The sequence below is a fragment of the Salmo trutta genome, chromosome 2, assembly GCF_901001165.1.
Source record: "Salmo trutta chromosome 2, fSalTru1.1, whole genome shotgun sequence".
Classification (NCBI taxonomy): Eukaryota; Metazoa; Chordata; class Actinopteri; order Salmoniformes; family Salmonidae; genus Salmo; species Salmo trutta.
The window spans coordinates 14,681,564-14,696,602 of record NC_042958.1 but is presented as its reverse complement, the minus strand read 5'-3'; the positions used below and the strand labels follow the sequence as shown (position 1 = coordinate 14,696,602).

The 15,039-nt window shown below is 44.3% G+C and overlaps 1 protein-coding gene across 2 annotated transcripts; it reads right to left on the bottom strand.

Moving 5' to 3' along the window:
• Positions 1-261: 261 nt before the first annotated feature.
• Positions 262-14,897, bottom strand: map3k15 (mitogen-activated protein kinase kinase kinase 15; the record flags this gene model as incomplete). 2 transcript variants are annotated; one of them, XM_029695450.1, is given in 20 exon segments in its annotated part: positions 262-400; positions 741-817; positions 2,826-2,932; positions 3,018-3,130; positions 3,487-3,733; positions 3,825-3,930; positions 6,991-7,176; positions 7,335-7,391; positions 7,645-7,762; positions 8,251-8,428; positions 9,911-9,919; positions 10,297-10,480; positions 10,681-10,838; positions 12,469-12,574; positions 13,658-13,788; positions 13,922-14,049; positions 14,194-14,327; positions 14,442-14,529; positions 14,640-14,735; positions 14,848-14,897. In XM_029695450.1, coding segments are annotated over 20 exon segments (2,364 nt in total), but the record flags the coding sequence as incomplete, so codon positions are not given.
• Positions 14,898-15,039: the final 142 nt, after the last annotated feature.

The window sequence follows — 15,039 nt, the reverse complement described above, 5'->3', positions numbered from 1 at the left end:
GCAATGGCTACCTGGTATTGTGATGCAATCATGTCCATGGTAATATAGAATGTTCATTCAAATGATGCTAACTGATGTGGCTCATGGAATGTATTTTTTTGTAATGTCAGTTGAGTTGATTCAACGAATCACAACACAGATTGATGGGTACACTTCCAGCTTTCACTTCCTGCTTTGCCCCTATGGGTACACTTGCAATGGCTGCCTGCCAAACCATTATGCCATCATTGACTTGAATGGGGACGCTCGTTCTATTCATTCTATTTCTGTGTGTGTGTGTGTTAAGGCAGTCGTAGTTCATGTATCCCATCATCCGTCATCTTTGGAGTCATCCCTTGTCAGCCTCTCTCGCTCTCTGTGCCTCTGGATACCCCGCCATATACGACACAGCACCCCACCCCTTCTCACACACACACACACACACACACACACACACACACACACACACACACACACACACACACACACACACACACACACACACACACACACACGGAGAGAGAGAAAAACAAAAATGCAGTATTACTTAAAGCGTGTTCCCACAGGCTCTACTACGTGATGATACACACACACACACACACACACACACACACACACACACACACACACACACACACACACACACACACACACACACACACATGCAATGACACACACACAGACACACACACAATGACACACAGACACACAGACACACACACACACACGCAATGACACACACACAAACACACAGTAGTTACCGTAGGCGTAGGTAGCGCAGGTCCTCCTTTGTGACATCATTAAGGACATCGCTCAGCGTGTACTCCTCCATTACAAACTGAGACAGAAACATCAACTACATAGAACCATACTATCACCAGTATACAACCATACCAGAGGAGGCTGGTGGGGGGAGCTATAGGAGGATGGGCTCATTGTAATTGCTGGAATGGGGCGGCAGTGTAGCCTAGAGTTTAGAGCGTTGGACTATTAACCCGAAAGGTTGCAAGTTCAAATCCCCAAGCTGACAAGGTACAAATCTGTCGTTCTGCCCCTGAACAAGGCATTTAACCCACTGTTCCTAGGCCGTCATTGAAAATAACAATTTGTTCTTAACTGACTTGCCTAGTTTAATAAAGGTTAAATAAAAATACATGGAAAGGAGTCAAAGATGTGGTTTCCATATGTTTGATACAATTCATTTTTCTTTCTGCTTGCATTTTGTATTGATGTGTGTATTTTCTGTAATGAATTTAATTCAGGGCTCATCTGTAAAAGAGACCTACTCCCTGATAAAATAAAGGTTAAATAAAATGTATCCCATTCCAGCCATTACAATGAGCCCATCCTCCTATAGCTCCTCTCACCAGCCTCCTCTGAACTATACTACAACTCAACTACATAACTGATATATGAACATACAACAGCGGACATGGGATGCAATAAACTAAACAATCAATGGCAAACTCAACTCAATAACCAATAAAAACACGACCTACACAAACACTGACACACGCAAGGATGGAATTGTGGTGTAGATATTGGGGGGACAAACAGTAGACTGGGGTCCTCCCCCAGAATTTGCATTTCCTGCAATCCTACACAGTTTGACATTACTTATTATGCCTGTCTTGAAGGTTATTTTGAAGGGTATACGAAGGGGTATTTTGAAAACCAAGTATAAGTGGAAACAGCTAACTTCCTGCATTTCAACACATTTTGCCATGGGGCAGATTCTTTTTGTTGCACTTTAATAATGCTATTCTAAACATTTTGTCATGAGTCTGAGAGAAAATGTTGCAGTTTTAAAGCAAATTTCCTGCAATTCTAAACATTTTGTCATGGGGCAGAGAGAAATATGTGCTGTTTTATAACTCATCTCATGCTATTCTTCACATTTACCATGAGGATGAGAGAACATTTTGCAGTTTTAAAGCCAATTTCCTGATACTCTACACATTTTGCCATAAAGCTGAGAGAAACTGTTGCAGTTTTAAATGAACTGTCCATCAAAAAATGTATATTCTGTTAACTCATACCCAAATAATGTTGTTGGCTCATTCTATACTGGTATTTGTGGCCAATGCATAAATTGGTGAATTAAAAAAATATAAAAACACCTCAAACTTATATCTCAAACAGACCATTTCCAAAATTATTGCTATTTCCTCATAGAGGAGCTGGCCAATCAGTGGTCTACTCGCATGAATATTTTTATTGACCAGTATACGCCAACACCATTCTCTTGTTTGGGTACGCCCACACCAATCCAACACAGAAAATATGCTTTTAACATACTTAATTACCCTTTTTGGGAAGAAAATCTATTGTAATTAGTTATAGGTAATATTTCATAGAAATCTGTAAACACTGGACAGTTACTTTAAAGGTTTACTTTGTGCAAAAATGTAAAAATAACATATTTAAACTGTATAACTGATCAATACAACATCATACCAGGTAATTTAATGCTATTGAACGAATAAGACACTTGGCTACAGAAGTGACATTTCTTACCGATCTCTACAACTTCCTTCCAAAAACATATCCTGTGAAATGACATCAATAGCTTATCTAACGAACAAGCTACATCTGTCGCGGCACGCATTACCAGAATGACCCAGTGCCAAAAGTCGACCGTTAAGGCTAATTTCCTCAAATTCTACACATTTTCCCATCGCTTATGACGTGTTCATATGCTATCTGGAGGGCCCCCAACCCATTTATTTATTTTAAAGAAATGAATGGGGGGGACAAATCGACCTGTTCTGAATATTGGGGGGGACATCCCTGGTGGCAATTTCACCCATGGACCCACAACACAAACACAATGTAGATGGATCAACCTTGTCTATGGTGTCTGCATCCGCACTCTGGTCTTTCAGCCAATCAGTGAGCTGCTTATCAGGCTCGTGGTCAACTGGGACTTGGAAGATAGAGGGAGGAGGAATGTCTGAAAAAGAAAACGAGAGATGGGAAGAGACAAGTTACCAGGGATACCAGTGTGTGTGTCAGTGTGTGTGTGTGTGTGTGTGTACCTGGGGGTCTGTATCTGACCCTGACCAGCTCTAGGTCATGTTGTCTTTGCTGTAGTGTTGTCTTCAGGACCTGCTGGTACTCTCTCTCCCTGTGCAGTAGTTCCTCCAACAACCTGCAGGGGGCAGAACAGGATAGCCATTCCACATATTTCTTCTATTCCATTACTGGGGCTCGAGGCGCTACAAGGCCACTTCATTCATAATCCGCTATTCATCAAGCCCTCTTATCTTGAAGCACTTAGGTTCATTCATTTTAAGTAGGTAAGACAACCCTTGATCAACATGAAATAGAAACCTCATCCTCTCTTCATTGGTATGTGTGTATGTGTATACACTATTTATCTGTGTGTGGAAGTGTATATATCATAATACAGTATTTATGTGTGTGTGTGAGTGTGTGTGTGTGATACAACTGATTATGTTAGGATTCCAGCACTCAGTGAGAACCCACACACAAACACAAACACACCGGTTGGTCTCCTGTTTGAGCCGGCCCAACTGGGCTCCGAGAGGCTGTGAGCGCTGAGGCGGAGGTGGAGAGGAGAGGGCGGAGCTGAGCGTGCTGACTGCTGAGGTCACCACGGGGTCGGGGGTCACAGCAGGGTCGTCTGGAGGCGTGACCAATACAGGGCCAAACTCTGCCTCCTCCTCCTCTTCCTCCTCCTCCTTATCTGGTCCCTCACTCTCTGAGGCCGGGCCGAAGTGGGTCTGGAGCTCTACAGGGAGAGTTAAAGGTCAGGGATGAAGGGTTAGGTTGCTACAATTCAGCAAGTTTTTTTATTGAGCGCTTTAGCAGTGACCACACACCTGGTATGAGGATGGTGACTGCAGCCTGTACTGCTCGTCTGATGATGTTGTCCATAGCAAACATCCAGTGAGGTTTAATATGATGGTTCCTCAGGACCTTGTTCACCTTGAACACACACACACACACACACACACACACACACACACACACACACACACACACACACACACACACACACAGACACACAGGCACACACACACAAAATGAGCTCCAAAAGTATTGGGACAGTGACACGCTGTTGTCTTGGCTCTGTACTCCAGCACATTGGATTTGATTATGGGGTTAAAGTGCAGACTGTCAGCATTCATTTGAAGGTATTTTCAATTATACCACTTTTTGTACCTAGACCCCCCATTTTAGGGCACCAAAAGTATTGGGAAAGCATACAGACCTGCTTTAACTCATCAACATTTGTGGGTTTTCAAGCATGAACTGCTCGTTTCAAGTCCTGCCACAACATATAAATTTGGATTAGGTCTGGACTTTGACTAGGCTATTCCAAAACTTCACATTTGTTGCTTTTTAACCATTTTCATGTAGACTTGTGTTGGATCATTGTCTTGCTTCAGCTCACAGACGGATGGCCTGCCATTCTCCTGTAGAATTCTCTGATACAGAGCAGTATTCATGGTTCCTTCTATTAAGGCAAGTCTTGAGGCAGCAAAGCATCCCCAAACCATCACAGTACCACCACCACGCTTGACCATTGGTATGAGGTTCTTACTGTGGAATGCACTGTTTGGTTTTCACCAGACATAATGGGACTCATCTCATCCAAGAAGTTGACTCAAGTGTGCCAAAAAGCACCAGCAAGCACCTGGATGATCATCAAGACTCTTGGAAGAATGTTTTTTGGACAGATGAGTAAAAAGTGTAACTTTTTGGACGACATGGGCCCCATTATGCCTGGCGAAAACCAAACACTGCATTCCACAGTAAGAACTGTCAAGCATGGTGGTGGTAGTGTAAAAGGGCAGTTCATGCTTGAAAACCCACAAATGTCGCAGAGTTAAAGCGGTTCTGCATGCAAGAGTGGGCCGAAATTCCTCCACAGCGATGTGAGAGACTGATCAACAACTACAGAAAACATTTGGTTGCAGTCATTGCAGCTAAAGGTGGCACAACCCATTATTGAGTAACGGGGCAATTACTGTTTCACACAGGGGAATTGGGGTGTTACATTTGTTAATTAAATAAATAAAATGAATATATTTTTGTTGTTGTTATATGTAAACTCAGGTTCCCTTGATCTAATATTAGGTTTTTTTGTGAAGATCTGATAACATTCAGTATAAAAAATATCTAAAATAGAGAAAATCAGAGGGGTAAATACTTTTTCACAGCACTGTGTATGTGTATTACAGTACAGTGATTACATCAAGCTTGGGACTCTACAAACTTTTTGGATGCATTTGCTGTTTGTTTTGGTTGTTTCAGATTATTTTGTGCCCAAAATAAATTAAATGGTAAATAACGTATTGTGTCATTTTGGAGTCACTTTTATTGTAAATAAGAATATAAAATGTTTCTAAACACTTCTACATTAATCTGGATGTGACCATTATTCAGAGTAGTCCTGCGTACAGTGCATTTGGAAAATATTCAGACCATTTAACATTTTCCACATTTTGTTACTTTACAGCCTTATTCTAAAATGGATTAAATATATATATTTTCTCATCAATCTACACACAATACCCCATAATGACAAAGCAAAAAACAATTTTTAGAAATGTTTGCAAATGTATTAAAAATAAAAGTAAAGTATTCAGACCCTTTGCTTTGAGATTAGAAATTGAGCTCAGGTGCATCCTGTTTCCATTGATCATCCTTGAGATGTTTCTACAACTTGATTGGAGTCCACCTGTGTTCAATTCAATTGATTGGACATGATTTGGAAAGGCACACACCTGTCTATATAAGGTCCCAGAGTTGACAGTGCATGTCAGAGCAAAAACCAAGCTGTGAGGTCGAACGATTTGTCCGTAGAGCTCCAAGCAGGATCGTGTCGAGGCACAGATCTGGGGAAGGGTACCAAAACATTTCTGCAGAATTGAAGGTCCCCAAGAACACAGTGGCCTCCAACATTCTTAAATGGAAGAAGTTTGGAATCACCAAGACTCTTCCTAGAGCTGGCAAACTGGCCAAACTGAGCAATTGGGGGAGAAGGGCCTTGGTCAGGGAGGGGACCAAGAACCCGATGGTCACTCTGACAGAGCTCTAGAGTTCCTCTGTGGAGATGGGAGAACCTTCCTGAAGGACAACCATCTCTACAGCACTCCACCAATAAGACCGTTATGGTAGAGTAGCCAGACGGAAGCCACTCCTCAGTAAAAAGGCACATGACAGCCTGCTTGGAGTTTGCCAAAAAAAGCACCTAAAGGACTCTCAGACCATGAGAAACAAGATTCTCTGTTCTGAAGAAACCCAGACTGAATTCTTTGGCTGAATGCCAAGTGTCACATCTAGAGGAAACCTGGCACCATCCCTACGGTGAAGCATGGTGGCAGCATCATGCTGTGGGGATGTTTTTCAGCAGCAGGGACTGGAAGACTAGTCAGGATCGAGGGAAAGAAGAACAGAGCAAAGTACAGAGATCCTTGATGAAAACCTGCTCCTCAGTCTGAGGCAAAGGTTCACCTTCCAACAGGACAACAACCCTAAGCACACAGTCAAGTCAATGCAGGGGTGGCTTCGGGACAATCTTTTGAATGTCCTTGAGTAGCCCAGCCAGAACCCGGACTTCAACCCGATCGAACATCTCTAGAGAGACCTGAAAATAGCTGTGCAGCAACGCTCCCCATCCAACCTGACAGAGCTTGAAAGTATCTGCAGAGAAGAATAGGAGAAACTCCCCAAATACAGGTGTGCCAAGCTTGTAGCATCATACCCAAGAAGAATCGAGGCTGTAATCACTGACAAAGGTGCTTTAACAAAGTACTGAGTAAAGGGTCTGAAAACTTATGTAAATGTTATACTTATTTTTTTTTTTAAGAAAACTCTTTTTGCTTTGCCATTATGGGGTATTGTGTGTAGATTGATGAGGTGGAACAATGATTTAATCCATTTTAGAATAGGGCTGTAACGTAACAAAATGTGGAAAAAGTCAAGGGATCTGAATACTTTCCGAATGGACTGTATGTGTGCACGTGTGTGTGTTCTCACTGAGTCCTGGAAGCCGAAAAGAACCAGTTGTATCTGGTTGATGGATGTGGAATCGAAGTCTAGGTCCAGTTTGAGTTTGGAGATGGTTGTTGCCATGACGCGTCGCTCCGGGGAGTGGATGAAATCTCTCAGGATACAGATGATCTGTTTAATGTGGTCCACAGAGAGCTGCAGCTCCTCACTGCCCTACAAACACACACACCAAACACACATGCACACAGAGGGAGAAAGAAGTAGAAGATTGTAGCAATATCTGGTTTCTCTTCTTTAATCAATTCACAATTGCATTTATTTTCTCTCTCTCACATACAAACACGCACACACACACACACCCACACACACACCTGTATGTGGTTCTCCAGGAGGTTGGATATTACTTTGTCCTGGTCCTCATTTAGGACCTTGTAGAGGAGAGAGATGTTAATGAATTGGTGAGGAGAGAGATGTTAATGAATATTAGAGATAGATGTTAATGAATATTAGAGATAGAGGTTAATGAATTGTAGAGGAGAGAGATGTTAATGAATTAACCCTCTTTGAATATTTTATTGCACACACACACACACACACACACACACACACACACACACACACACACACACACACACACACACACACACACACACACACACACACACACACACACACACACACCTTGTAGAGGATGGCTCTCCTCTCGCTGTCCTTCTTCAGCAGGAAGAGCCCTCCATCTCTGTCTTCTAGAGACGCAGGAGAGCTACGGTCCTCTGACACTGACCCCTCATCCGGTACACTGACCAATACAACGACATTCATATAGAATAATGACACCCTATTCTACTGTTGTGTGTGTGTGTGGGGGGGTATTTGTCACATCTTCGTAAGCAACACGTGTAGACTAACAATGCAGAGATAAACAATTCTAATAATAATAACTTGGCTGTATATACGGTGTGCAGGGGTATGAGGTAATGGAGGTGTGTGTGTGTTGGTATTGGTGTGTGTGTAACCCCGGTGTGACTTCAGTTATGTTTACACATACAAAGGTTTCCTGGCTGCATGGCCCACTGAGTGTGTGTGTTCTGGAGGTTGTAAAAGTCACCACAAGGCATTAGACGGATGCTGTAAAAGCCATTAGAGCAGGATCAGCTATGACCACCTGGCTGGCACACACACACACACACACACACACACACACACACACACACACACACACACACACACACACACACACACACACACACACACACACCTCTACACCTGAAGTGTGTGTATGTGTACCTTAGGTAGTTGTTGCTAGGTGGTTTGAGCAGGTTCTCTGACCCTGATCGTTTGTTCTTCTGAAAGAAGACGTCCTGTTTGGAGTCGCAGTCTGGACTCACTGAGCCAGGCTCGCTACTGCTGCTCCCGGTGGCCTCACACTGTAACTGCACCGGCAGCGACACACTGCGGATGTAGTCTGGCCAACACATACACACACACACACAGACACACAGTGTAAGAGAACCCCCTTAATCAAGAGAACTGGTTAGCTAGCGTTTTTAGTTAACTAGCTACTTATATTGTTTAGCTATCAGCTAGTTTTAGCTATCTAGCCATACTGCTTCTGGGCATATTTCCATGGTAACAGTTGCGATAGAGATATGTTTCAGACCTATTGGCAATGATAAGGACCTACTAGCAGGGATTTTCAAGTCTTTCCGAGCCGACACATTTTTGTACCATACCAACACTATCACACCGGGTTTAACTACTCAGGTGTGATATTGTTGGGCTGGAACAAAAATGTGCTGCCGGGACTCTGCTTTAGCAGAAACCGATAGATAGCAACATGATCACAGACACTCAGATACATGTAGACACGACCACAGACAGACATAGTCACACATGCTACACACACACTGAACAAAAATATAAAACAACAATTTCAAAGATTTTACTGAGTTACAGTTGGGTCAATTGAAATAAATTCATTAGGCCCTAATCTATAGATTTCACATGACTGAGAATACAGATATGCATCTGTTGGTGGGGCGTGGATCAGAAAACCAGTCAGTATTTGGTGTAACCACCATTTGCCTCATGCAGCGTGACACATTTAAACTGATGATGACCTGAGGCCCAAACGTTTGTGTATTGTTTTCACCTTTCACTTATGTGCTTTCTTGTACAATGATGTTTCAATACACATCTTTATTTTGCATTCAAGCCTCAGTTTTGGGTCTATTAATTTTTTCGACAGTGTGCAGGCCATGGAAGAACTGGGACATTTTCAGCTTCCAGGAATTGTGTACAGATCCTTGCGACATGGGGCCGTGCATTATCATGCTGAAACATGAGGTAATGGCGGTGGATGAATTTCACGACAATGGGCATCAGGATCTCGTCACGGTATCTCTGTGCATTCAAATTGCCATCGATAAAATGCAATTGTGTTCGTTGTCCATAGCTTATGCCTGCCCATACCATAACCCCACCATCGCCATGGGACACTCCGTTCACAACATTGACATCAGCAAACCGCTTGCCCACACAACGCCATACACCGCTGTCTGACATCTGCCCCGTACAGTTGAAACTCTTATGGAAGAGAAATTAACATTAAATTATCTGGCAACAGCTCTGCCAATTGTACGCTCCCTCAAAACCTGAGACATCTGTGGCATTGTGTTGTGTGACAAAATTGCACCTTTTAAAGTGGCTTTTTATTGTCCCCAGCACAAGGTGCACCTGCGTAAGGATTATGGTGTTTAATCAGCTTCTTGATGTGCCACACCTGTCAGGTGGATTTATCTTGGCAAAGGAGAAATGCTCACTGACAGGGATGTAAACAAATTTGTGCAATTTGTTTTTATTTCCACTCATGAAACATGGGACCAACACTTTACATGTTGCGTTTCTATTTCTGTACAAACAACAAAAATGTTAACTGGGAACAAACCTTGCCACACTGGCATAAAGATCCCAGGAGTAGACAGGAGAGAAAGAGACCGTTAACAGGAGAGAAAGAGACCGTTAACACAACCTCAATTACATCACCATGTCTGCCAGTGTGTGTGTGTGTGTGAGTGTGTACAGTATGTCTGTGTGTGTTGTGATTTGTATGAGCTGCAGCATTTCAGTGACGTCATGGAAACAATCTGAGTGGATTAAACGGTTAAATCACCCATTAATTTATTAGCGCACACACACACACACACACACACACACACACACACACACACACACACACACACACACACACACACACACACACACACACCACAGACACACACACACACACACACCACAGACACCACAGACACACCCAATGCTGAACAGCCCTACCTGATGGCTTGAAGGCGATCTTGCTCTTCTTTCCCTTGACATTGTGTCGTACAAAGATATCTTTGAGCAGGTCTGAGGCGGTAGCCCTCTTATTAGGGTCAGGCTCAAAACAACGCAGGATAAACGACTTGGCCTCCAACGACAACGACTCTGGGATCTCTGGGTGGATCTTAAACATCCCCACCTACACACACACGCACGCACACAAACACTGAGCTGGATGTAAAGTGTAACAGGTGGTCTGATGAATCATGTTCACTTGATGCCTTCACTTCAGGCTTTAGCTCAGCTGGCTAACAAAGTCTTCTAACATGCAGGAGACACAGGTTTGAACCAGTCACATAATGAGTCTTGGAGCACATCAAACCAAACACACACACCCACCTTAAACATGGCAGCCTGAGGCTCTCCCAGCTCGTGGAAGGGGGGTTTCCCAGTAGCCATCTCTATGATGGTGCAGCCCAGAGACCAGATGTCAGCTGGAGCCCCGTAACCCCGAGGACCCTTGTCTATGATCTCTGGAGCCATGTACTGCAGGGTGCCTAGGTAGGACACAACACACACACACATTCATAACAACATTCCATGTTGATAACAAACTCATGTGTAGGGAGAGAGAGGTGTTGATCAGAGAGGGAGAGAGAGAAAGAGGGAGAGAGAGAAAGAGGGAGAGAGAGGTGTTGGTCAGAGACGGAGAGAGAGAAAGAGGGAGAGAGAGAAAGAGGGAGAGAGGTGTTGATCAGAGACGGAGAGAGAGAAAGAGGGAGAGAGAGAAAGAGGGAGAGAGAGAAAGAGGGAGAGAGGTGTTGATCAGAGAGGGAGAGAGAGAAAGAGGGAGAGAGAGAAAGAGGGAGAGAGGTGTTGGTCAGAGAGGGAGAGAGAGAAAGAGGGAGAGAGGTGTTGATCAGAGGGAGAGAGAGAAAGAGGGAGAGCGAGAAAGAGGGAGAGAGGTGTTGATCAGAGAGGGAGAGAGAGAAAGAGGGAGAGAGAGAAAGAGGGAGAGAGGTGTTGATCAGAGAGGGAGTGAGAGAAAGAGGGAGAGAGAGAAAGAGGGAGAGAGAGAAAGAGGGAGAGAGAGAAAGAGGGAGAAAGAGGGAGAGAGAGGTGTTGATCAGAGAGAGAGAGAGAGAGAGAAAGAGGGAGAGAGGTGTTGATCAGAGAGGGAGAGAGAGAAAGAGGGAGAGAGAGAAAGAGGGAGAGAGGTGTTGATCAGAGGGAGAGAGAGAAAGAGGGAGAGAGAGAAAGAGGGAGAAAGAGGGAGAGAGAGGTGTTGATCAGAGAGGGAGAGAGAGAAAGAGGGAGAGAGAGAAAGAGGGAGAGAGAGAAAGAGGGAGAGAGAGAAAGAGGGAGAAAGAGGTGTTGATCAGAGAGAGAGAGAGAGAAAGAGGGAGAGAGGTGTTGATCAGAGAGGGAGAGAGAGAAAGAGGGAGAGAGAGAAAGAGGGAGAGAGGTGTTGATCAGAGAGGGAGAGAGAGAAAGAGGGAGAGAGAGAAAGAGGGAGAAAGAGGGAGAGAGAGGTGTTGATCAGAGAGAGAGAGAGAGAAAGACGCGATAAGAGAGTGGAAAGTAAAGGACAAATAATTAGGGATAGATGACGAGAGAGTAATGAAAGAGAAACACACTCGTAGTCCCTAACCCCCTCTGGCTAATTAACTAACATCTCTCTCTCTGTGTGTGTGTGTGTGTGTGTGTGTGTGTGTGTGTGTGTGTGTGTGTGTGTGTGTGTGTGTGTGTGTGTCTAGGACAGATCATCTGTATCCTGAGAGATTTCATCCACTCCCCGGAGCGACGCGTCATGGCAACAACCAAACTAAAACTTGGGTGTGTGTGTGTGTTGTTTGTGCGTGGGCGCATGCATGTGAGATAGAGAGAATGAGGAGCAGCCAGCTGTCAATGTGTGTATGAGTGTGTTTCTATAGAGGCTGATAGTGGCTCTTGACATTTCGAGGGTCATTTGACATTTTGAGATCCAGGCAAGACTAGACAGCCGTGGACTGACTGAACTGAACGTTAGATGTTGGATACTTTCAAGTTGCTACTACTGACAACGTTTAGGATATTTTGAGTTTTAAAGAAACAGTTTATTTGTAAGAGATATTCAACAACAGTTCAGAAAATATTCCAGGTTGCAGAGGAGTTGCCACAGAAAACAATATTGTGTGTGTGTCATACCAGTGAAGGTCTCGGTACAGGGGTTGACCCCCGCAAGCCTTTTGGACGTCCCAAAGTCTGATATCTTCAGAACTCCACTGTAGGTATTAACTAATACATTATCCCCCTGAGAGAGAGAGAGAGAGAGAGAGAGAGAGAGAGAGAGAGAGAGAGACAGCGAGAGAGAGAAAGAGAGAGAGAGGCAGCGAGAGAGAGAAAGAGGGAGAGAGATATGCTCAATCATGAGGCATCAAAGCCAAAGGAACTGAATAATATTTAGAAATGCTATAGAAGGAAGGAAAGTAGTGTGGAAATCTACCAAAAAACTATTAGGCAACAACAAATGTAATCCCTTCTAGACAATCTCCTGGACAAAATGTTTCATTGTAATAGTGAAAACCTAAACAGTATATTTGACCTCTCAGCTTCCCAATCAAATCTAAAAATGTCAAGCAGACAACCTAAGAAAATTAACAACAATGACAAATGGTTTGATGAAGAATGCAAAAACCTAAAAAAGACATTGAGAAACCTATCCAACCAAAAACAGAGATCCAGAAAACCTTAGCCTAAATTATTGCACCCACACTGCTTGCGCGCGCCAACGAGCGTCTGCGTTGCCAAGGGCTAAAATAGAAGTCAGTTCCATTTGTCACGCAGATCGCGCTGCAAGTCCTGCCTCTCCCATCTCCTCATTGGCTTATAGAAGCAGATACCCACGTGCCATCTCCTCATTGGTTATACCCACGTGGGTGACTGAAAGACGAACGAGGTCAGTGGCGGTAATGCACCTAATTTATGAAAGTTGCCAATCGCAATATAAAGTCAAGAGAAGAAAAAGCCTGGAAGGAAGAGAGATGACTAGAAATGATTCGGTTGAACGTTTTATGTGTGGATTAATTGGCGGAGTAGAGGACCTTGTGCATTTCAGGTAAAATAACAACTCAATCCCAGGACAAATTAGCTAGCAACAGCAAGCTAGCTAAATAGGACAAATTAGCTAGAAAGTGCAAGCTAGCTGGCTAAATTGCCATAAATGTTTAATGCTTTTCGACCTGTCCCCAAATTAATATAATTGGTTCAGAGTTTGTTTTGATATTTTAACCTGCGTGTCGTGATTGTGTTTGGTGTGGTGGGACAAAATACATTTATGCACGATGGCGCACGATGGTGCACGCGCGCAGACGGTTTGGGTTCCGTGTAAGGTTACCTTGATGTCACGGTGTACTATCTGGTTCTCGTGGAGATAGCGGAGTCCCTCCAGGATCTGCCGTGTGTAGAAGATGATGGTTGCCTCCTTCAACGGACCCCACTTTGACCGCAGCAACGCTGACAGACTGCCTGTTATACACATACACTTAGACAGCAGCAACTCATAAAAACTGCCTGCACATACCGGTTAGGTGACAGACAGACAGACAGACAGACAGACAGACAGACAGACAGACAGACAGACAGACAGACAGACAGACACCTCCAGGGACTTGCTCCATGAAGATCTTGATGTATCCGTCCTCTGAGACTGAGCCCAGGTACTGAACAATGTTCCTGTGTTTCAGGTACTTATGCAGCGCTATCTCCTCATGAAGGGGTTGGGAGTACCTAACACACACAGAGAAGAGGGTTACGTACATGTACACACAGACACACACACAGACACACACACAGACACACACACAGACGCACACACAGACGCACACACAGACGCACGGTATCACGGTGACCTGGCTGAACACACCCACTGACCTGCTGTCTCTCTCTGGTATCTCTTTAATGGCGATGCGGACCTGGTTGCTCATGTCTCTCCCAGCGTACACCACTCCATAGGTCCCCCGGCCCAGCACCACACGGTCCGCCTTCTCGTTAATGTCATACTCGTACTGCAACACACACGTGCAAAAACACATACATAAACACACACCTATGCCCTCACTCGTACTGAACCATAAGCACAGATCCTTGTGGAACACATATTCCTGAATATAAACACTGACCTCCAGGGTGTCTCCGTCTCCATCTCCCTCCAGCTCCACTGCATTTCCTGTTCCATCAGAAATCATCTCCTTCACCATGGAACAGAACCTACACGCAGACCACAGAAAGTGTCAATACAACAGACATAGAAACAAGACGTACCGGAGCTGAATGAACGATGTCTGTCAGTGAGAATGGGACTGGGGTGTGATCCTGACCGGCCACACTGGTCTTCAGTAGAGAAGTAGATCTGGAAGTCGTCTGAGTTGTCGTGAACATACAGGAAACAACAGCGCTCATCAAACTTAGAGATACTGAGGAGAGAGGAATGGGGAGACAGGAAGGGGAGGGTTGTTTTTAAAGCATGCCACATACAAACACTAATGTTAACATGAGCAAGAACATGAAAACCATAAACACACATACCTGATTCCTTTGATGGATGTTGCAGTGAAGTTCCACTCATGGATCCCTTTCTAGACATGGACAGAGAGGTCAGAGGTCGAGGTGGGTTAACACACGGGATAGAGGAGGAGTGTAGAGGAGGATCAGGAGAGGGAGAAGAGGGAGAGGGTAGGAGGAGAGGAGAGGAGGATCAGGAGAGGAGAAGAGGGAGAG